Source organism: Corvus kubaryi, unplaced genomic scaffold (genome assembly GCF_017639235.1).
Source record: "Corvus kubaryi isolate FWS band 111438036 unplaced genomic scaffold, C.kubaryi_AGA036_p1.0 37341, whole genome shotgun sequence".
Classification (NCBI taxonomy): Eukaryota; Metazoa; Chordata; class Aves; order Passeriformes; family Corvidae; genus Corvus; species Corvus kubaryi.
The window spans coordinates 734,985-759,680 of record NW_024581112.1 but is presented as its reverse complement, the minus strand read 5'-3'; the positions used below and the strand labels follow the sequence as shown (position 1 = coordinate 759,680).

Sequence of the window (24,696 nt, the reverse complement as noted above, 5' to 3'; positions counted from 1 at the left end):
CAATAAATTGTTAAACTGGCAAAAACCAGAGACTAAGAGCTCTGGCAGGCAGAAAGCTCCCAAGACAAGGCACAAGCCTTAATTCCGCTTTGGACAAAGCAAAAGGCTTTCTCCAAACCTCAGCTCCTAAGCACCACACTGCAATGGGACACATGTTCATGCCAAACTTCCTCACCAGAAAATCCAGCAAAGAATCCATGGTCAAGGAACTTTGTTCCACAAGGGAAAAACACGGATCTTGCTAGAAACAAAGCAGCAGGTAACTGTCAGAAACATGGATGTTAAAGACTGAAGAAACTTGTGATATTTATTAAAGTCCTTATCATAAGAAGAGTTAGGATCTTAGGAATAAACCATACCATCATCCTTCCAAGCCCAGGGGAGATGAAGAAAACACAATAAAGTGTTTGGTCTGGCAAGTGAAATGTAAAAAAAACCCACAGGTAATAAAGGATTTAAAAGAAGCCCCTGCTTTAGGAATTAAAGCTAGGACCTCTGAGCCTTATCAGAAGCTGGAAGTCAGCCTAAGGGGGTGAGTTTCCATAAGTGATAGAGATCAAGGCCAGGCTGGAAAGGACTTGGAGCAACCTGATCTAGTGAGAGGTATCCCCATCCATGGCAAGGATTTGTAACAAGATGAGCCTGAAGGTTGCTTCCAACCCAAAACTGTGCTCTGATTCTACAGCAAATGGGAAAGTTGCAACAGAAGTAGGGAAAGAATGAGTGAATGAATGTTTTGAATGTGTGCACCTTTCACTGTAGCTTTACTGGAGCCTGAGTGTAAGTTGGTCTATGCCTACTTGACAACTGTGTGTGAAAATAATCCACCTGACTCTGGACTCTTGTTTTGTAAGGTAAGAGAGGAAACTACAGAATCATACTCTTCCCATATATCCATCACCCTCTCTCCCTATACCCATGTGTGCAGAGCTCTTAAGTTCATGCCAAATATGATGTCACTGTCAAGTTTGTCCCCAGAAACACCTCAAGAGGGATCTATTTACTCCCCTGCCCTAAGGGAAAATTACTCCTAAGTGCTCCAACACATACAGAAATGTGCTGGCACTTTGGACTCTTATTACTCTCACTACAGCGGGATGCTGGATGCCTCGATGCTGGGAGATGATTGGTTTGTAAATCCCAGTTTCATAGGATTTTAATTACTGGTCTGGCATGGTGGGGAGTGGAACTGGCTGTGGTCAGACGAAGGATCGATACGCCGGCCCAGAACATATTGAGCCTCGGCACTCACAGATGCTATTGCACTATTTAATCATCTTTTGCAAAATTTACAGTGCAACAGAAGGAATCAATACGGAATTTATCACATTCCCTTGTAAATATGAGCATGGAGAGAGAGAGAGACAGTCAGGCACTCTGGCATGACAGCTGGCCTGGGCAGCAAACCTACACAGCAGACCACCCAGGACAGCTACCATGCCTGGACTCACCAAAAAGGGCCCAGCCAGCTGCTGGGACATTCCTGGGGACAGCTGCATCCACAGTGGCTGCATTTGTATGCTCTGACCTGCTTGCAAGCTAAACCTTGTCCCAGCTACTCTAAAGGAAAAATGGGAGGAAGCCACACAGGTTGTGCAGAGCCTTGGTCTGCACAGCGTGGTTTGTAGAGCCTGAGTCATAGAGTCATAGAATAGTTTCACAGAATTTTCTGGGTTGGAAAAGCCCCGCCAGACCATAGAGTCCAACCACTCCCCCAGCACTGCCAAGGCCACCACTAACCCATGTCCCCAAGTGCCACATCCACAAGGCTTTTAAATCCCTCCAGGGATGGGGACTCCAACACTGCCCTGGGCAGCCTGTGCCAGTGCTGGACAAACTTTATGAGGAAACCTCCCCTGGCACAACTTGAGGCAGTTTCCTCGCATCCTGTTGCTTGTCACCTGGGAGAAGAGCCTGATCCCCACCTGGCTCCACCCTCCTCTCAGGGAGTTGTAGAGAGGGAGGAGTTCTGCCCTGAGCGCGTGTTTACTCTGGTAACTGCTGACTGCAGCAAGACCTCAATGTCACTTTCTCAGATGTGTTAAAACCAAAGGTATCTCTTCTCTGTCACCAGGAACTGGCTGCTGGGGACCTGAAAGCCCACTACTCTGGGGATATCCTTTACTCTCCCTCTTGAAGAAAGGACCCTTTTCATCTGGGATGCAACAGAAAACACTCCAAGACGTATTATGCAGTAATTAATTAGAAATTAATTGGGTTAGAAAAGCCCAATTAGAACCTGATTTTTCCAGAGAATACTATAAGCACTTTTGCTTTCTGATGTCCAAAGCCCATCCCTTGCAATGCTGGCTCCATAATCTGTTTACCCATCACTCACCCTAGTCACAAGACCTGCAATTACATTGCACTGAGGAGAGGAGTGCGCAACATTATGAACAAATGCACTGGGCTAAATTTACCAGCAAATTGAGTTCAGCAGACCAGGTTATTGCAGCTTCAGCTAAAATGTTTTCACAAATATATGTTTGTTTCTTCCTCCTTCTCTTTCCCATCTAATTAGAGATGAGGGACTCGAAGATTGCTGAAGAGGACCTTTGGACAAGGGCAAGGAGTGACAGAACAAGGCAGAATGGCTTCCCATTGACAGACAGCAGGGTTAGATTGGGTAGTAGGAAGAAATTCTTGGCTGTGAGCGTGTTGAGGCCCTGGCACAGGTTGCCCAGAGAAGCTGTGACTGCCCTATCCCTGGAAATGTTCAAGGCCTGGTTGGATGGGGCTTGGAGCAACCAGGTCTAGTGGAAGGTGTCCCTGCCCATGGCAGTGCAGTGGAATGACATGAGCTTTAAGGTCTCTTACAACCCAAACCATTTTGTGATCCTGTGATTCCACTAAGGATGTATTGCAGGAGGCATTTCTGTTGCTGTTGCACCAAGAACAACACCGTCCAGGATTGGGTTCAAAGGCCAGAAGTGGCTATATTTAATTATATAAATCAGCTTATATAGCTTTGTTTGCAAGAGTGTCATAACACTACTGGGTGCTTGACCATCCGCCTCCCAGAGCGATTGGCTGAACAGCATAACAGCCATTTCCAAAATATTTTTCCCAGTGTGGAAAACAAAACACAAAACAGCTTGTGCACATGTGAGATAGTTTACAAAACTTCAAACTGTTTTCCCAGCTAGTTTGTGTGAGAAAGGAGACTTTCACAAGCGGCTGTAAAAAACAGGAAAATCTCTCTGCTAGCTCTTTTAGCATCTACACATTTCCAATGCAGTAACAGCCTGGTCAGCCTGTGTGATGGCTCTAGGAGGAGCTGGGAGCAGAGAGGATGATTTCTGAAGATGGGAAGTAGAAAGCAGGGCAGTCAGGGATGAGGAGAGCACTGGGGAGAATGGGACACATATGGAGCCTGCTCAGGTTTGGCAGGAGGGCATGTGTTGGTTTCTGCAGTGGGGACAGAGAAAGGGGAAGTCCCACCAACTGGCATGGGTCAGACTCTGAGGGAAGGAACTGTTCTTTTAGGCAAGAATAGGAAATAGAAGCCCCTACCCACTTATGTGCAGAAGCAGAGTAGTGTACTGCCACACAACCGTGTGAAAATAACACTTCCACATATCAGCAGATGACAGTTCAGACAATCCCTTGCTGCATGGACACACACGCACACCAAACACACCTTGGAAAAGCACCTGGAAATGAATTTTGAGATCCAAGAAAAATAGCAGCTGAGCACCAGGGAAAACCTCACTTCTACGCTTCTTCCTGTGCCTAGTTTCTCAGGTGTATACAGAAGGAAGTGCTCACAATATTCTGATTTTGCATTTTGTAAGCTCCAACCTAAGACAGATCCTGCAGCATCTTCTTCTGCGCTCTGTCTAGTGTAATTTTAGTTTACTGAAAGGTTACCACAGCTATGACAACTCTTCCCCCAGCACAAGGCTGTGAAAGTGGAACAGTATCTCATGCTGGGAGAGGGGTCACTTACCTGCAGAGCAAATCCCTGAGCAGCAGCAGTGCTGTCCCTAGCTCTGAATCACAGAGTCACAAGATTGTTTGGGCTGAACAGACCTTAAAGCCCACCTCATTCCACTCCACTGCCATGGGCAGGGACACCTTCCACTAGACCTGGTTGCTCCAAGCTCCATCCAACCTGGCCTTGAACATTTCCAGGGATGGGGCAGTCACAGCTTCTCTGGGCAACCTGTGCCAGGGCCTCACCACCCTCACAGCCAAGAATTTCTTCTCAATATCCAATCTAACCCTGCCCTCTGTCAGTGGGGAGCCGTTCCTCTCTTGTCCTGCACTTATCCAGAGTCCCTCTCCAGCTCTCTTGCAGCTCCTTTAGGCACTGGCAGGGGCTCTAACGTCTCCCCGGAGACTTCCCTTCTCCAGGCTGAACACTCCCAACTCTCTCAGCCTGTCTCCAGAGCAGAGGGGCTCCAGCCCTCGGACAATCTCCATGACTTGCTCTGGACACATGAATCAGTGCCTGCCTGAGCTCCTCTGTCTCCCTGCACTTCAGAGACAGGTTCTGGAGCAGTCCATTTGTAGAAGGGTGGTTGATGTTGGCTGTGCTCCATGGCAGGGTTACGCCATTGCCAGAAAGCTGCACCTTCTAATACTGCTGATTTCACTTAAATACTGACATAATAAAAGCTCCCTCTGAAACAAGGAGACTTTTGTCACCAGCAAGCTGGTGACCCTGCCTGCCTTCCTTCCTCCGAGCCACACACAAAGTCCCTGGAATCGATTGTGCCTGCAGTAGCAACTGGTGCACTCTGTGGATGCGAGTGCTCACCCACCCCTTCCCCAAACACCGATATTTATGGTGTCGCCTCAGGTCAGGGGACTGTGAAATGTCACCAACTGCCCGAAAGGACAACAGAGCCGCCACTTCGTCTCGCGGTCTGCTGGGCACACACATGCTGACCACAGGGCTATAAGGTCCTGGAGGGGTCAAGCGAGTCACTGAATGGGCCACAAAAGGCTAGGGACATGGGGTGAGGGGCAAGTGCAGGGGGCTTCCCTTAAAAAACAACAGGGGGGTAGGGAAGTGGCTGGAGCAGAGAGGGGCTGGGCGGTTAATGGCTTTGGCCTGAGGGCAGGGTACCATCGAGGGAAGTTAGAGGGAGATTAAATGAAGAGTTAGTAAAAGGCAGGTGTAGGAAGGGAGCAAGGGGAGCCTGTTCCATGTCAACAACCAGGAGCCACCCTGTGCACGGATGTCAATGGCAGCACAGGGACATTACCCTCACAAAGGGCTGAACGGTGTTCAATCTCCACGCCAAGACCCTTGGCCATATATTCATCCCAGATTACACAGACAAGGAGGCAGGGATGCCCTGCTTTATTATTGCATGGAACTGGGAGGAGGGGAATGCCCCCACTGAATGCCATGAAATCCTCCTATCATGTGCCCATCAGGAAATCAAAACTTGTTGAAAGGGCAGGAAAGGGTCTGCTATCACCCCAGCAGCTCAGAGTCCACTTGACAGAAAGGTGAAGCTTATTGCATTTAGCAAATAACCCTCATAAATCCTCATCCTAACCATGACTGCAAAGGGTAAGTGGGTATTGTGGATGGTGAACAGGGATTAATCTGAGGAACACTGTGAACTCAGCCTTGGGGTTCTACCAGGGCTCCAACGGGATCTTTCACACCATCACCGAATGGAGATTCCCACCGGTGGGTTGCTGTCTCCAGGATCTGAGCACTGGGACATGCTCTGCAAGACAAGGACTTCCACTTGGAAATGAACTCTTGGTGTAGGCCCTTGAAACGGAACCAGAAGAATTTCTGTGGGGCTGGATTAAGAATGGAACAGTGATGAGTGTGTGTCACATTTTCTGGCTAAGTTCTGAATTTTCACTTTGATTTCACACAGTCCTTCCATTTGTACCCAAACAAACACAGTCCCACAGATTGTCTTTTTTTTCTGAGATGCAAGTGAGTTCTTTTGAGCTGAGACACTTTGCTACAAACAAAGAACTCTCTGTGGGCACCAGGCAGAGGAAGGGCCACTCACAGGGATGGCAGTGGATCCAGGATACAGAGATACAGAAACATCTCTGGAACAAAAAGAACAGTTGCCTCTGTGAAGTGAGGCCTGGATTAGAACAGTACTCAGAGAGCTAAGCAGGGCACAATTGGAGAAATAAGATGGATTTACTCCTTACAATGATTTATTCAGGATGGAAAAATTCTTTAGTGCCAACTTCACTTATTTGCACCCATCTTTTACCTGTACTTAGGATAACCAAGGAGCTGCCTTGATACTTACAATCAACTGATAATATGTGTCATGCAAGGAGGCTTTCCAAGGCAGAAAAGAGAAGCAGGTATCTTTGTAGAAAATGCTATCCAGATGATTCTGCCCTACTCAGGTGAGACCCCACCTGCAGTGCTGCCTCCAGCTCTGGGGTCCAACATCAGAAGGACCTGGAACTGCTGGAGTGAGTCCAGAGGAGGCCACAGAGGTGCTTCGACAGCTGAAGCTCCTTTGCTCTGGAGACAGGCTGGGAGAGCTGAGGGTGTTTAGTCCAAACCATTCTGTGATTCTATGATTCACACCATGACATATGTGAAACACTCTCCAGCCTCAAGAAGTGCAGACTCTGTCTGCACATATCTGTTCCCAATATTGCTATGACAGGGACTCTTCCAGCACTTCAACCCCACTGCCCTGGGGTGCTCTCTGTAACACCCCAGGGCCCCTTGCATTCTCCTGCAAAGCCCTTCCAGGTCTGTGCATTCACAACCCATTGCTCAAGCAGGTAAAGCCCACTCCACTCCACTCCACTCCACTCCACTCCACTCCACTCCACTCCTCCTGTGGGCATCCCTGCCCACAACTGTGGGATCCCAGAGGTCTTGTTGGAGCAGTTCCTTCTGACTGCCAGTGCCCATGGCCAGGTGACCACTGAGCACATGCTGTCGGTCCATGAAACAGACATGCAGACAGACATATGCTCTGGGACCATTCCAGATTCCAAGTTCACACAATGTCCACATGTGCTGCGAACACAGAGAGGGGCTTCTACGTCAGGACCCAATTTGGGCCAGTATTTTTGTCTGAGGCATTCCCAGCCACCATCTACACATATCCCCACAGCTTCCTGAGCAGCTGCCTGCTTTTTCAGCTCTCTTCCCTGCAAGCATTCCCATGGAACCCTCCCTTTGCAATAGATTTTCTTTCATTGGCTCCTTTATTTTTGGGTTAATTTATGGCCAGAAGCTGGGGTTCTGGTATCTGTAAGGCTCCCAGAGAAACCCTCACCTGGAGTTCAGTGCTACAGAATCTCACCCTTTCACTCTTATTTTCTATTTGTGAAAAATAATAAGCATATAGTACAGATGAGTATCAAAGTTCAGTGTTGCCACAATTATTTTTCCTCATCCCATCTGCACCACAGATGCTACTTTCCATCATCTTTTTAGCTGCTTTCTTAAGGAATGAGCCTTATGTGAGCACGTCATACCATTATATACTTGTCTGCTTCCCTAAAATTAACTTCTGAGATGCCCACACCACGAAGACTACAACATTCCTCAAATTTTCGCAAGAATCAGCATCTGGCCAGCCAGACCCTAGTAAGCCTGTCTCTGGCAGGGCCAGGCTGGGAAAGGTGGCCACTTGATGTTCCACCTGGCAGAGGCTGCTGGCAGCATACACCTGAGGCAGGCACAGCATTGCTGCAGCTGGCTCATCTCCAGGTGACCTTGGGGATATCGCAGGGAGGAGAGCTGTTGAAATTGCTGGAGGAGAAGGAATGCTGAGGACAAAGGATGTCACAACTATGGACCAGAACTATGAACCAGCTTGGTGGTCTGAGGAACAAGGTAAAAGCACTGCGCAGGTGCAGGTACACACTAAGCAGATGCCAGCTCTGGAGAACAGCACAGCAGTCACAAATATCATCCCAGAAGGAGCAGCAGGAAGGTACATATAAAAACCGTTGTCATGGCAGCATATTCCTATTGTGTTGGCTAAATGCATCTCATTCTACTCCACTAGTGCTGATAAGCTTTTTCCCCATGAAGACAGTTGAGCACTGAACAGGCTGCCCAGGTGAGTATACAACAGATGAGAGCAAAGCAGGCTCCATAAGGAGAAGGGCCCTGTGATTTAACCAGGAGGACCAGTAACTGCATAAGCTAATTCCTACCAATTCTCACAAGAGCTGCATTGTCCTGGTGCCAACTGTACTTGAGCGTCCACAATTTTACCTGGGTACCAGCACCTATCCTGTGCCTTGTCCACAGAACAGATCTGTTTCTGGCACAGCAGGGACTCTTCCATTCCACAAAGGAACATCAGGGACATGACAGGTGACCTGAGTAAATACTGCAAGAGGAAAATGATCTAAGCAGAGACCAATGGGGGCATCTGGACACCCAGTCCAGCTATGGGGCCCTCAACATCAGAAGGGTGTGGAGCTGCTGGAGCAAGGCCAGAGGAGGTCACAGAAGCTCTCCAAGGGCTGAAATCCCTCTGCTCTGGAGACAGGCTGAGAGAGCAGGAGGTGTTCAGCCTGGAGGAGAAGGCTCCAGGGAGAACTTAGAGCTCCTGCCAGGGCTTAAAGGAGCTGCAAGAGAGCTGGAGAGGGACTTTGGACAAGGGTCTGGAAGGACAGAACAAGGGGGAATGGCTTCCCATTGACAGAGGGCTGGGTTAGATTGGATATTGGGAAGAAATTCTTCCCTGTGAGGGTGGTGAGGCCCTGGCACAGGTTGCCCAGAGAAGCTGTGGCTGTCCCATCCCTGGGAGTGTTCAAGGCCAGGTTGGATGTGGCTTGGAGTAACCAGGTCCAGTGGAAGGTGTCCCTGCCCATGCTAGGGGGTTGGAATTGGAGTATCTTCAAGGTTCCTCCCAACCCAAACCACTCCAGGATTCTATGATTCTCTGGCTGCTGAACTGCAGGAAGAAAGGGAAAACTCAATGACTAAGGTGAGAAGAGCCACCAAAAGCACATGAGAAAAAACACTGGAAATTAATGGGAACACAGAAACCAAAAAGTAAAGAGATGAAAGCAGACAGCAAATCACACTAAATTGTGACAGTGACAGAGAGTGTGTGGCCTGTGTCTGAACCTGACAGTTCTGTGGGATGGGCTGACTCAGAAGTGCTCCTGGCCCATGAGCTGGGTGGAACTACAAAACTCACCTGCATCCAGCAGCAGTTTGACTGTCAGGTAGTCATCAGCCAGAACTGCATAGTGTAGAGCTGTGCAGCCCTTGAAGTTGGCTCGGATGTTGAGACGGTTGTTGAAGTCATCCTCCCGGGTGACAAGGACTGCAAGGGACAAAGAGTGAAAGCTCAGCTCATTGAGATAACTACAGAACTGCTCATCTGGATGTGCAGCAGAAGCATGGACCCACCACCCCTTACCAGGCAGGAAGCTTCTTAAGGGCTTCGTGTCTTTTTCTAGGACGACCAGGACCCCACTGGGGGTTTCTGGTGGCTATTGTCCCCACTCCACTGAGCAGCAATAGAGATAAAGACAACATGGTTTCCATGTATCCCAGTGACTGCCTACACAGTGCCCAGGCAGGGGAGGAGGTGGGTGGAGAACACCTGAGCAAATACCTCAGCCTTTTCCCAACCATTTATTGTAGAATAACAGGATGGTTTGACTCGGAAGGGACCTCAAACCTCATCTGGTTCTACCCCCCTGCCATTGGCAGAGACACCTTCCAAGAGACCAGGCTGCTCCAAGCTCTATCCAGCACTTCCAGGCATGGGGCAGCCACAGCTTCTCCGGGCAACCTGTGCCAGGGCTTTGCCACACTCATAGGGCAGAATTTCTTCGCAATATCCAATCTAAATAATGATTTTAGCAAACAGAAAGGAAACTGCGACAGGAAAGAATGCTGCTCCACTATGGCTTGACCTTCAAGCAAATTCCTGATTTTGGGAGTCTCCAGCACACAAGTCCATGTGTCGCAGAGCATAGCTTTGCAGGAAGGGTCTACAGCACCTCTGCTCTCCTGTAGCTGTTCTAAGGATCAGGCTTTAGAAAACCTGGATTTTAAACTCTTTGCTTTAGTCACCAGCAAAAAAAAATAAGAGAGAGTCAATTTTTAAAGGCGCAGACAGTGACAGGACAAGTAGGAATGGCTTCAAACTAACGGTGGGCAGGATAAGATTGAATATTGGGAAGAAATTCTTCCCTGTGAGGGTGGTGAGGCAATGGCACAGGTTGCCCAGAGGAAGCCCCATAAATACCCTGCCCCATGCAGCATGAGTGATGGTGGGACTGTCATGTGTTATCTCCATTCAAATGAACACTACCCACCTGGTGGGCCAAATTCTGCTCCTGGAGGTGTGTCCAGCTCCTTGGTGAAAGGGTCTGTACCCAAAACTCAGCAGACCCAGATTCAGGGACAGGAAGAGCTTCCAAGTGCTCTGAGCACCTTACTCTGTGCTACGGCAAAGCAAGCAGAGCTGGAAAACGGGTGTGCCACAGGGACTTCTTCACGGTCCCTCCTAAGAGCCATCAAAAGATTTCCAGGAGATTTGAAAAGTTCAGAAGAGAGAAATGCTGTGATGAATACCTGATGCTGTCCAAGCCCAGCAAGTCCACTAATGAACCACAGTCCCTCCAGGAAGATCAATTAATGCCCTGGCTCCTTTTCTTCCCTGGGTCCTTTCTCCAAGCACACAGGGTGAGTATGTATATTTATTTATTTGTCGTCATTTCCTACCCAGGGAGGAGCAGGATAATGAACTGCGTGCGTCAGGGAAGATGAATCTGAGATACTAGGGAGCAGTGCAGTAAAGAGATTAAAGTGTTATTATTGTTGGTTTTTTTCCCCCATGGTCCGTTGTGACAGCTCGGCCGTCATCTGTAAAAAATGTCTCTGAGAGAGATAATCATCGGAAACTCAATAAAGCGTCAGGGGAAGCCTCGTCCACCATCCATCACTGGGTGCCTGGAAATTTTCAGCCCTCTGTCTCCCTTCCTGCCATCCATATAAATGTCTGTAATATATTTTGTGCAGTGGTTGTGGAGCACACCCTCTCTGTTTGGATGTTTTTATGAAAAAATATTTATACACGAAATATGTAAATGTCTAAAAAAAAAAGGAAAAAACAAAGGCAGTTTCTCTCTCTCTTTTTAAAAACGCAACTGAATTTATTCTTTTTAATAAAACATGTCAACCAAAGAATTAATGCAACTTCTCATGGAGTGTCCTTATCTTTTCTTCACCCCAAAATATATAACATTATAGAGGGATGAATGCAGACAAAAACAATTAACTTTCTTGGTTGATATACTTTATCTTAAATAAAGTCTATGTACATGCATTATGTATTGGCATTCTATTGCTCATTTTTTAATGTAGTTTCATACATTTTACATTCCCTGCTATAGGGATGTGATCTATGTATGCTCTCTCTCCCATCAAGGAGTAGGTCTGCTGCACGGGTGGGTCACAGTGAGGGATGAGAGCAGGGAGCTTTTACAAATACAGAATAACGCCCTGTCAAAGCTGTCGCTTCACTGTTCCATTTTCTTAACTCAACCTGTGCTTTATGAAAGGTTCAAATATTACACCTTCATTAGGTTTTCACAGAGCTTTTGCCTCTCAGCACTGAGCCAGAAGCACAGACAGGCCCATGGATAATGTCACTGTGTCTCAACAGCATCCATGGTGTGGCTGCAGGACGAGGGAAGTGACCCTGTGCTCAGTGCTGCTGAGGCCACACCTGGGCTCAGTTTTGGGTCCCTCACTCCCAGAAGGACATTGAGGCACTGGAGCATGTGCAGAGAAGGGCAATGGAGCTGTGGAACGGTGTGGAGCATGAGTCTGGTGAGGAGTGGCTGAGGGAGCTGAGGGGGCTCAGCCTGGAGAAAAGGAAGCTCAGGGGGGCTTTCTCACTCTCTAAAACTCCCTGACAGGAGAGCCGAGGCAGGTGGGGGTCAGGCTCTTCCCCCAGGAAACAAGGGACAGAACAAGAGTAAACTGCTCAAGCTGTGCCAGGGGAGGTTCAGGACGGATATTGTGAAAAATTTCTTCATGGAAAGGGTTGTTAAGCCCTGGCACCGTCTGCCCAGGACCGTGTTGGAGTGTCCATCTCTGGAGAGATTTAAAAGTCATGTGGATGTGGCACTTGGAGACGGTTTAATGGTGGCCTTGGCAGTGCTGGGAGAGTGGTTGGACTCTATGGTCTGGAAGGGCTTTTCCAACCAAAATGATTCCATGATTCTATTCCATGACTCTATGACTCAGGCTCTGCAAACCTTGCTGTGCAGGGTGAGGCTCTGGACAAACTGTGTGGCTTCCTTCCATTTTCCACTCAGAGCAGCTGGGACAAGGTTTAACTTCCAAGCAGGTCAGAGCACACAAATGCAGTCACTGTGCAGGCACACACAAATGTAGCTGTACTCGGGAATGCAAGCCCCAATGGCTCGCTGGGCTCTGGCAGGGCAAGGGAGATGTCTGGGAAATATCCTGTGGCCTGCTAGCTCAGAGGTGAGGTTGGCAGTGCTTGTCAGCACAGTGTTTGGATGGGGAAAAGGCTTCTGGAATAGGAAAGGAAAGACAGAGGGATTGAGTTCTACCAGCATTCCTGCCAGTGTGAGGAACAGAAGAATGAACATGCAGCTGGCTGCTCCAACGCACAGCTGGGCACCAAGAATCCAGACATATCCTGATAATCACAAACCCAAGAAAATTTTACCACCATTTATTGTCAGAAAAAGTAGAAACAGTCTGGGAAATTTAAATAGGTCTGAATAAACAAAGCAGGTGTCTGAGAAACCTGGCCTAGTGGAACACATTCATGCCATGGCAGGGGGTTGGACTGGATGGGCTTTAAAGGTCCCTTCCCACCCAAACCATCCCATGATTCTATGATTCTGAGTCTGCATCAACAACCCAGTGATGAGGATAATGAAGGGGTGAGAGTGGAACCTGAGATCTGCCAAGAATATCCATAATGAGATGATGTGACTCTGCAGAAAATGACCTTGTTTCCATGGAAAGGCTTCTGGGGATGAGAGCTGGTACTGATGCCTGCCCATACCCAGCAGCAGTCACTGCAACCACTTACATCATTCAGCTTTATTTCAATTGGCCAAGTCCTTCTGCATTTCACAGCTTCTCATAAGATCTGGATTAAGGCTGCTTAATAGGAATGCAGTGGAATACACTGCCTTGAACCCCTCTCCTTCCCCAAGACATGGCTGCATGTGAGTCAATGGAATGACATTCCTATCTATGACTTTGTATTATGCTCTGGCTATATAAAACCAGTTTATCTCTGGTAAATTGAATTATTGTTTCTATATAGTACCTACATAAATTTTCTTTCCCCTTCAGACACACACTCACCCAAGTACCATCAATTACTTTGCATTTAAATAGAAGAAGATGAAATGAGCTCAAAAAATCCCATGACGTCAGATCAGGAAACAAAATTTTGGGACCTGAAAAGCAGATGTCAGTAGCTACACACAAACCATCTTACCTTCCAAGGAATGGAGGCCTTTTTCTTTGGCAATCTCATACACACTGCTGAAATCATCCCCAAGGTTTGGATCTGCATTAGCTGTGAGCAGAGCCTTTACCACACTGTCACAAAACAGAAGGAAAGTAAGGCAGAAGTAGTAGATGAGGAATTGAAGCCCTTCAGAGACTGAGAAGTGCTCAGAAAGCCCTCCTCAAATATTCCTGGGAATGCTAACATTCCAGGGAAGTTAACCCACAACCATAACTGAACATTTCGACAAGTAGAGCTCCACCAGCATATGGTAAAATGAATGAGATGGGGAGGCACTGGAGGAAGGGGTGACACTGTAGAGATATGCAATCCTCCTGAGGAGATGCGCACAGAACATGCTCCTAGCACAAGGCATGTTCCTAGACACAGACCTTGGCTTCAAGGTCACCCCTGTCCCTGCAAAAAGGAAGATTATTGTAACATTCTGAAGATTAAAGGACACAAAACTACATTGCTTTTGGGAGTCAATGTACAGCACCTGAACCTCTGATATTAAAGGTGCCATCCTACCACAAGAAGTGCAAACAACTTCTACAGCAAGCAGTCTAGAGGAGGCTCTGAAAATAATCAGAGGGCTGGAGCACCTCTGCTCTGGAGACAGGCTGAGAGAGTTGGGAGTGTTCAGCCTGGAGAAGTGAAGGCTCCAGGGAGACCTTGGAGCCCCTGCCAGCGCCTAAAGGAGCTGCAAGAGAGCTGGAGAGGGACTTTGGACAAGGGCCTGGAAGGACAGAACAAGGGGGAATGGCTTCCCATTGACAGAGGGCTGGGTTAGATTGGATATTGGGAAGAAATACTTCCCTGTGAGGGTGGTGAGGCCCTGGCATAGGTTGCCCAGAGAAGCTGTGGCTGTCCCATCCCTGGGAGTGTTCCAGGCCAGGCTGGATGGGGCTTGAAGGAACCTGGTCTAGCAGAAGGTGTCCCTGCCCATGGCAGGGGGTGGAATGACATGGGCTTTAAGACCCATTCAGCCCAAACAATCCTGTGATTCTGTGATTCTATGACTTGAACTTTACAGCCCTTTTAGACACTGGAAGGGGCCCTAAGGTGTCCCTGAAGCCTTCCCTTCTCCAGGCTGAACAACCCCAGCTCTCCCAGACTGTCTCCAGAGCAGACGTGCTCCAGACCTTGGAGCATCTCCTTAGCATCCACTAGACTTGATCCAGCAGCTTCTGATGTTGGACCCCAGAGCCAGATGCAGCTCTGCAGCTGGGGTCTCATCAGAGTGGAGCAGAGGGGCAGAATCTTCTCCCTTGCCCTGCTGCACATGGTGCTGGGGATCAGTCCAGTACATGGATTTTGGGCTGCCAGCAAATACTGCATATTATGAACATGCTGCAGCAGGACAGAACACACGGGACACACTGCCCAGGCGGTTTTGGTGTGGAAATTCTCACTCAGTGCTTCTGAATCCAAACAATCATCAGGCCAGAATTAGATTTCTCACTCTTTCTGAAAGCAGCTTGAAGCCAGTTAATTCTTAAATTTTTTTCCAGCGTGCAGGCTTCTCATGACAACTAGACAGTAACTCATTTGTTAGCATTCATCACCAGTGACATGGCTCACAGGCTGACAACGATATGCGCCGCAGCCTGACTGACATGTACCTGCAGGCTGTGGCTTGTCAAGTCACATCTGGAATTTAACTTAAGCTCCTCTCTCATTTACCCTATAAATGCATTAGCAGAATCAAAGGTGGTGATTTTATTATTTGAGCATGGTACAACAGAGGCCGGCTCCTTACTGGCACTGATGCGCTCCTCACCATGTACAGAATCACCTCTAGTGAGCACAGCACCAGGACGCGGGGTGGGGGCAGGAGACAGAATCATGGAATTGTTAGGTCAGAAAAACTCTCTAAGATCATCGAGTCCAACTGTTCCCCCAGAACTGCCAAGCCCACTGTTGCCTAGAAAATAGAATAGAACTTCCCAACAATGTTAGAGTGAATATAAAAGAAAACCTTTACTTGAAAGCTTTCAGGTACACAATATGGTGAAAATTGTACATGGTATAGTAATTCTACAATTTTTATAAGGTTAGTTGATTAGTATACTTATCATATACTGTCCAATTAAAAGGTTAGTTGGTTAGGTAATAATTCCTGGGGTTTTGCTTCACTGGAAGCAGTCCAGAGGTTGCTTTTGCCCCACTTTTGTCAAGTCTGGTCCAGATTCTGGTTGGAAAAGAGAACCTCCTTGTAGTCGGTTCTCTTCTTGGAATAAGACTAAACAATATTTAGGAATGTGTTTATAAGGTTAGCTTATTGTACCCAAACGTAGGGAGGAAAGACAGGAAAAATACTAGAAGCTACAGCTATGCTTTAGCAATCTACAAAGCTACAAATATATGAAAAATATAAAAAGCTAAAAATCTTAGGCATCATTCTCCCCTAAACTACATCCCATGTCCCTCCAGGAATGGGAACTCCACCGCTGCCCAAGGCAGACTGCACCAGAGCTGGACAACCCTTTTAGGGAAGAAATTTTCCCAATATCCAACATAAACTTCCCTTGGTGCAACTTGAGGCTGTTTCCTCTTGTCCTGTCACTTGTTACCTGTGAGAAGAGACTGACCCCCACCTGGCTCCACTCTCCTTTCAGGCAATCCCTGTGAGCATACAGAGCTCATTTCCATCTGTACTCCATTTATATCCATATTTCATTTAAATCCATATTTCAACAATGTCATTTGTTCCATAATATTTAGGTTGAGAGGTTCTGGCTCTTATTCTGCAAACAGCAATTTCCAATTATGACCCTTCCCCTTTTCAGTCATCAAGAGCATGCTACAATGCAGAGGTTCTTGAATGGATCAAATTGCACAGCCATGATCAAATTAGATATTTGATGGCTTAGAACAGGCACTAAGGTTGGGGATCATAAAAACCTGGAACGCTTGGGGTTAGAAGAGACCTTAAAGCTCATCTCATTTCAACCCCCATTGCCATGGGAAGGGACACCTTCCACTAGACCACCTTCTGCTAGACCTTGGTTTCTCCACGCTCCATCCAATCCAGCCTGGAACATTTCCAGGAATGGGGCTGCCACAGCTTCTCTGGGTAGTCTGTGCCAGGGCCTCACCATCCCCACAAGGAAGAATTTCTTCCCAATATCCAATCTAACCCAGCCCTCTGTCACTTTCAAGTCATTCCCCTCAATCCTGTCACTCCAGGCCCTTGTCCAAAGTCCCTCTCCAGCTCTCTTGGAGCCCCTTTAGGCATTGGCAGGGGCTCTAAGTTCTCCCTGGAGCCCTCTCTCCAGGCTGAACACCCCCACCTCTCTCAGCCTGTCTCCAGACCCTGGAGCATCTCCATGGCTTCCTGTGTACTTGCTCCAACAGGTTGACATCTTTCTTGATGGTGGATCACCTCACGTACTTACAGACCTCAGCAGTGGAATCCATGAAGCCCAGAGCAGCCTCTCATCACAGATGTGCTCACTCTCTACCACCCAAATCTCTTAAATGAGCCTGAAGTTTCTCTCAGTTCACTAAGTAGTTTTGATCTTGTTTCAAGTGTGTGAGATGACCCATGATCTTCAGTAAGTTCCAGTGAGACATAATTTCCCTGTCTCATCCTCAGGCCTCTGTGGTGGTGCATCCTCTGCAGGCCACACTATGATCTGAGAACAGACAATGTGATACCAGGGAAAAGACACTGATCTAAATATCTGCTCCATGTTCAGAAGAGACATGTCTACACTCTCTTGCTACACTGCTCCTTAAGGCCACATCAGTGAGGACATACCAAGCAGGAGTGCCACAACAAGCCTGTAGATCCTTCTGAACCACCTTAGGAGCATTGATAAGGCATGGGACACAAAATGTATCCTGAAATTCCTCCAGCACCTCTAGGAAGGGCTGCTCAGCATGCCTAGCTCCAGTCCCACCTCTGCTTCAGAACTTGGACCTTTACCAGCCCTCTGGCTGCAGCAAAATGCAAAGCAAGGGAGCAGTCTGGCTCCAAGAAAAGCCCTGTGAGGCCAATTGCATGGCCTTGGACATCCAGAATAGATGCAGCTGCAGGCCACCAGCCCAGGCTCTCCCACCTCTGGTCATTAGGTAGGTCAGACCTATCTTCGGCATCTGTCTGGCACTGTACCGTCTGTCAAAGACTGTGGAACACAGGGAGATGCGCCACATCCAGTCTTTCTAGCTGGGAAAGCTCTAGCACAGGTCACTGATCTGTGCAAAGTTCTGGAAGATCCAGTGCTGGATTCCTCTGGAAACATCCTGCATCTCCACTACTTGGTGCTGCTGTGGTCAACCCAGTCATCAAGAGAACTGCACCAAAGACGTTGAAGAGGAGGTCCCCATGAAAACAGGAGCTGCAGGATGGAAGACGGCAGGGCAGGTTCTGTCCTGTTTTTTTGTGGGACCTGTGTTGACAACCTCCATGCTCCTAGAGATGGACATCTACCTACTGAACAGAAACCATCATAGAATCATGGAATCACAGCTTTTAAATCCCTCCAGGGAGGGGGAGTTCACCATTGCCCTGGGCACCCTGTGATAGGGCTGGACAACTCCTTCAGGCAAGAAATTATGTGCCGCACTTAAGCCTTTGATGATCTTGCCCTAGCAGCTGACTTACTGTGATCCTTGCAATTAGGGCTTCCAGCATCCCCACCAGGCAGCTGGGCCTCATGGATCACTCAAGTCTTTGGAAGCACAGGTTCTGATATGGTCAAACCACCCTTCTAGTACCCCATTTGCATGGCTATCATCACCAAAGAGATCCCTCTACTTCAATTTTAGCTCACAGGCTATGATATACCCTCAGGTCCCTGAATCTGCCTCATTTTAAGGGAAATGATCCCAAGTCCCAATGTAGGACTTTAATCCACAACATTAGCCCATGAGTAAGCTCCAAGTACTGAGGGAGTCATACAACTTGTCATTTCCTTGACAACTCCAGCCATCTGCCTTTCCTGCCCTCAGTGACTACATTGAAATGAGTGTTCTTCCCAGGCACTCCAACAGATACTACCTCCTTGTGCTCTTGGATACTCAGGAAGCCCTCTCCTTTTCATTCACTGTCTACACACTCAGCATTCTTCTCTGGGAAGTGACCTTCTGTGAGAAGTTGAGCAGAGGACCACAACTGCTAGATGCAAGGTGGTCTGAGAGTGATGCAGCAGGCGGTGGTGGCAGAACTGCTCTGCTCTCCCTGTGAATTACCCTCTGCACCATATTCCCTGTGGTAAGAAACATTTTCATAGCTCTTATGATGGCCAGGAGGCTCAAGTTTACTAATAAGCACAGATATCATTGCTTCCTGGCAAAATCTGTTGTGCCAAAATCCTGGCACTAGTCTAATAACAACACATCACACATCCAGCCTCCCTTTCCAATCATCTTTCAATCTCATCTCCTGCTTTTGGGATGTGCCGACCCCTCCAGGCACTTCTCCATCAGCTAGATGTTCCTGGAATCACAGCTATTGGTTGTACCTATCCAATCTGCAGGTAATGGGACATTCAAGCAAATTACCCTGTAGGAAAAGTAACAGCAACATGAAAATGCACAGGAATTGTACTCAGCAGTTATACTCAAAGCATGTGAATGTCCCTGGGAAAAAGGAAGGGACTTGCAAAAGCGGGTGATTAAGGGGGCTCCAAGGGAACTGGAGAGAGACTTTGGACAAGGGCCTGGAGTGACAGGACAAGGGGGAATGACTTCCAAGTGACAGAGGGCAGGGTTAGATGGGATATTGGGAAGAAATTCTTCCCTGTAAGGGTGCTGAGGCCCTGGCACAGGCTACCCAGAGAAGCTGTGGCAGCCCCATCGCTGGAAGTGTTCAAGGCCGGGTTGGATAGGGCTTGGAGCAGTCTGGCCTAGAGGAAGGTGTCCATGCCCATGGCAGGGGGATTGTAACAAGATGAGCTTTAAGGCCCTCCCAAACCCAAATCATCCCATTATAAGTGAGTTTCAAACAGAGGATTCTCTGGCCCATACACTTTTTGTGTTCCTCCTCTTGCTGTGAGGCCTTGGGGCAGAACAACACCCCACTCCAGATCCTAGGAGTGGGATGCCACTGTCCAGCTGGGCTGCTCCAGCTTCCCTCCATAACTCACCTGTGCTCAACAGCCTCAACAAGCTGAGTTTTAATTTGCTGATCAAGTTTTGATTGGATTAGAGACAGAGCCTATTCATCAGCATTAATATAAATCTAAATTGACCCCGGTGATGACTCAGAGGGCAATGCTGAGCTAGAGTTGGCTGGGCAATTCAATCGATTGGGGAAAGTGCTTTCTGCTTGTAATGGCTGGACTAACATATTGTTCAATAAATAAATACATATATACAATACAGGGGGTGGGGAAATCAATGGTGAGGTGGCAGGAGGTGACTGGGGCTGCGTCAAGAGAGACGTTGTGCCTGGACCAAGGCGCCGGCAGCTGGGGTTGGTGAACCAAGAAGCCTGGTGATCCCCATGACCGTGTGTTATCAGCACAATGCAAACGCCTGGGCGGGTTTTGATATGCGGCTGCCCTGAGCTCTGGCAGGAGCCACATGTCCTGCCTGGACACAAAGAAGATCCTTGTGTGGTTATATCTTAACTGTGTAAAACTCAGCAGGGCAGGAGGGCTGGGAGGAGCTGCTGCTCAGATGAGGCTAAATGTGGATGTGTGCCTTCCCAGGAGCATGTTTACATCTACCTATGGCACAGAAAGCCAGGCACCTGCAGCAATCCTTCATGCTGTGATGTGTTATTATTGACCCAGATGAAAATGACTGACTCATCAAACAGGGATAAAAAGGGATTATGGAATCCAAAAAAGGGAAAAAAAGGGTGGTAATTGTTATATTGTTCAGTTTTCTTTAAGAGTGTGATGAGGTGAATCATGCTTCAAAGGCAGGGTGAAGGCACGCAAGGGAGTTGAGGAGTGTTAGAAGCCCTGCTCCCTGCCTGGAGCAGTAAGGAAACGTGAAGAGAAGCCATTTCTGTGGCTTGGAGAGGTGCAAGAACCTGCTAAACTGACAATATCGTATTGTGCCTGAGCTGCAAGACATCAGATGGTGTACATCCCTGAAAAGAAGGATGAGATGGGGGCGCTGCCAAGGCAGAGGCATGGGTAACAGCTGCAGGAACAGCCAAGTGGTCACCCAGAAAGGGAGTGGTTGAAAGCCAATGCCCCAGTTTGTAGGATCAGACCCTCCAAACATTCTGTCAATCACAGCTGAAACCCATGCCCAACTCCTCAGCTCTCTGACAGGTGATGCATTGGGCCATACCTTCTTCCCAAGGTACTCAGATATTTCTCCAGCTCCACTGCAGACAGCTCTGAATGACTTGCCTAAAGTGAAAGGAGTGAAAAAAACCCCATGGAACAGATGTATGTACCTAATATAGATAACAAGACTGCACCAGTTCATCATGTCACTGCCTGTAGACAGGGAACAGCTCCAGATCAGTCACCCTCCACCAATCTCAGAACAAACCCACTAGAATATCACTACGCATGAGGAATTGTCATTACCAATATAAAACAGCCACACAGCACCTCCAATGCACATGTGGAAGAGGCACAGTTCCCAGCAATGTACACCAAGGCAAGGAGAAAACTACTTCTTGACTCCTCTCCCTAAGGAGGGTTGGAGGAGGGCAGGGGATGGGACAAGGCCACGCTGGGCCAAGCTCTGCTGGTTCTGGTTCCATGGGAGAGCCTTTGACCCACAGCTCCTTTGATCTATACAGAAAGGCAGAGAAGGAAAAGCAGAGCCGAGGCTCAGGGAGGAGTCACTTGACATTGGTCATTCCCAGAAGAAAGGTGTTGAGAAGCAAAGGTGAAGAAATGCAAAGAGTTCCTGAAGAGGAAGGTAGAAGAAGAAAGGGTGTGCCGGAAGCCAAAGCTGCAAAAAGAAAATGACGATGAGTAGATGATGTGGGCAAATGTCAAGAGGGATTTGGAGGCTAAAGCCCCCAGTGAAACAGGAAGACAAAGCTCAACATGACCTGACAGTGCGCTGTCAGAAACCCATGCCCTGGGCTGATCCCACAGTATGGGCAGCAGAGGAGGGGGCGATTCTGCCCCTCTGCCCCTCTCAGGTGAGAGCCCACCTGCAGTGCTGCCTCCAGCTCTGGGCCTCCCAAAATCAGAACAATGTGGAGCTGCTGGAGTGAGTCCAGAGGAGGACAAAATGATGCTCCAAGGGCTGGAGCACCTCTGCCCAATTAAGACATGGGTATTGCTGCTGCTGCTACTGTGAAAGCCATTATGGAGCCTAGCACAGGCTTGAACCTCTGAGAAAGGAACCCCTATGAGTGCACCCAGGTGCTCCTCCCCACCGCCTGAGCCATGTAGTAAACTTTGGAAACCCTAAAATCACAGAACCATTTAGGCTGGAAAACCCCTCTGAGATCATTGAGTCCAACTGTTCTCCGAGCACTGCCAAGGCCACCACTAAACTTTGTCCCCAAGTGCCACATCCATATGACTTTTAAATCCCTCCAGGGATGGTGACCCCATCACTGCCCTGGGCAGCCTCTTCCAGGGCTTGACAACATTTTCAGGCTTGGAATTTTCCCTAATAGCCAACCTCAAGCTCCCGTGGCACAATTTGAGGCTGTTTCCTTTTTTCCTGCCCCTTGTTCCCTGAGAGAAGAGACTCACCCCAACCTGGCTCCACCCTCCTGTCAGGCAATTTTACAGAGTGAGAAGGTCCTCCTGAGCTTCCTTTTCTCTAGGCTGATGCCCCCAGCTCCCTCAGCCACTCCTCATCAGACTCGTGCTCATGCTCTAGCCCCCCCCCTTCAGAATTGCTGCCCAGGGGTTGTGCCAGTGCTGTGGAACAGGAACAGAAGAAGGCTCCAGTGTTCTTTAGAACTACTCAAACTTATCCCACTGGGACTCAGACTTTCCATGCTGCTCTGTGCCTTAGTTTCCCCTTTCACACAAGTAGTTCTCTACCTCAGAGGAGGCTGATAAGATTATTTGATATTTCACTGTGACTTTATTTCTGTGGTAATGATAAAAACTGGAGTAGCTGTATATAGAAAAGGTCACTATGCTACAAAATACAGACACACAGCTGAAGTCCTACCTGCTTTGGGGTTTCATTTATGATAGCTTTATTGCTTATTTTAACAAATGCACAAACCCCACAAAGCTCTGAGTGTGCATTTAATTAAAGATTAAATACTAAAAATATGCCAATGCTATAGTAATTCCGCCAGCAACGGGAATTACAGCATAAAACCTTTCTTTGCTCCTGTAAACATGGTCACAGCGAATGTGTCTTTAGCCCATGACCCAATTACTACCTGTACCTGGATATTGACTCTGTCTCACATAAAAAAGGAATCCTAAATGTCCCTCTCCACTAGATCCACTGCTGTATCTCCCCTCCCAGGTAGACACCAGTGTCCTCCTGGAGACCTATCCATGGGAATTTGCCTTAATGCCTCCCCACATTTTGGAAACAAGACATTTCCAAGAGGAAGATGATCATTGTTTTGCTGTAAAAAGAAAAGATGGAACCCAAACTTGCCTTCCAGCACACAGGATTTCATCTTGTAGCTGATGGCAACTGACAGAAATCATTAAAGCAGTGCCTCTGGAATTAAATTAAACAGATGGACTAGGGCTGTCTAATTGGAAGAGTGAGGGCTGTGGAAATTGGGAAACATGACAAAGCTAAAGGACAGGTCACAGAAATCACCAGCGGCACAGTGGAGACTGAAAACATCGTTCTTCTCTGAAAAACACCTTTGGAAAGTCAGTAATCTGAGGATGAAGGCTTCCTTTTTCTTAGCTGAAAACACTCATCTCAGTTCCCAGCATCCCAGCCCTTCAAAACCATGCTGAGGAACCTGTGCAGGTATCAGCAGCAGTAAAAGAGGAAGTGGTGAGAAAGCCAGTAAATTAAACATTGGAATGACCTTGATCTTGTTGCAGGCAAACAGTACCTGCAGGTCCTGCTCAGCTGGCTGCACCTCAGCCATCTCTGAGCCAGGGACAGCCCAGCTCACCTCTCCAGCAGCTGTTGGCCTGAGAAGCTAAGGACCAGAAGTCATAACACCGTCAAATCCACTACATCAGGTGGATTACACAGGAATTTGGACAAGGGGGGATGTCTTCACACTGATTGAGGGAAGGGTTAGATTAGATATAGGGAAGCAATTCTTCTTTGAGAGGGTGGTGAGGCCCTGGCACAGGCTGCCCAGAGAAGCTGCGGCAGCCCCATCCCTGAAAGCGTTCAAGGCCAGGTTGGCCAGGGCTCGGAGCAGCCAAGTCTAGTGGAAGGTGTTCCTGCCTGTGGCAGGAGGTGGAAGTGGATGATCTTCAAGGTCCCTTCCAACCCATGATTCTGATTGTGAGATCAGTTGCTGTGGCTGGAGAAAGCAGATTTAGAGCATAACCTTTTACAGAGGGACCACACTCTAAAAACAAAACCATCCTGCATCCTTGTGCCTGTGACTTCTCCCTTCCCCAGTACACCCTGGCCACAATGTCTAGTCTGAGTTACACAGTTCATCCTGTGGACTAGGTCCATTAGCAAACCATTTGTAAGGAATTTCAAACTCTCTGTGGGTCATGTTCCAGCTCAAGCATTTCCCACTCTGCATTGTGGACATTACAATTCTACAAACAGGATTGTGGGTCAAAACCTTGTCTAGCACAACGCCGGAGCATTGTGCAGACGGAATAAGTCTGGGTTGCATTTATGTTTGCCTCCATAAAGGACAGAATCAGAATTACAAAGGTGGGAAAAGATCTTTGAGATCATCAAGTCCAACAGTATCTAATTACTCTTCTGCTATATGGAGACAAGTTCTACTGAGCTTCAGGTATTCAAGGTCTTCTTAATTTTCAATTTAAGTCAGTATTCATCCAAAATGTGGGAAAAATAAACAGAATTTTCCCAACACAGCCAAAACCTTTTTCTTTTGGCCAGGTACACAACAAAGACAGATGCGGTGATGGCTCTGCCCTCTCAGCAAGGATCAGTCTGGAGTCCACACATTTTTTACTGTCAAGATGTTTTCATTAGCATTTCCACTTGATTTTAGGCCTGATTTTAGGTAATTATTGTCCCATGAACAGCCTTTCTCCCTGTCTCCCCTTAGCCTTTGCAACTCGGGAAGCCCTGTTCTGCTTCACCAGTCACTCGGAATGGTCAACAGTCGTCACACTCTGCTGCTGACCATTGTCCACTGGGAAAGGTGGGAGGCTCCCAAGCCCATCCCTTCGTGGACAGGCAAATAACAGGGCCCGTTGCT

The 24,696-nt window shown here is 48.0% G+C and overlaps 1 protein-coding gene across 2 annotated transcripts in view; it reads right to left on the bottom strand.

Annotated features, from left to right (window-relative positions):
• Positions 1–24,696, bottom strand: part of CLPB (caseinolytic mitochondrial matrix peptidase chaperone subunit B) — a 74,122-nt gene that overhangs the window by 33,123 nt on the left and 16,303 nt on the right. For both annotated transcript variants that reach the window (XM_042031453.1, XM_042031452.1), the window contains exons 4-5: positions 13,440–13,543; positions 9,129–9,257 (exon numbers count right to left, since the gene is read on the bottom strand). In XM_042031453.1, the coding sequence (XP_041887387.1) occupies positions 9,129–9,257; positions 13,440–13,543 (233 nt within the window). The remainder of the gene's footprint in view (positions 1–9,128; positions 9,258–13,439; positions 13,544–24,696) is intronic.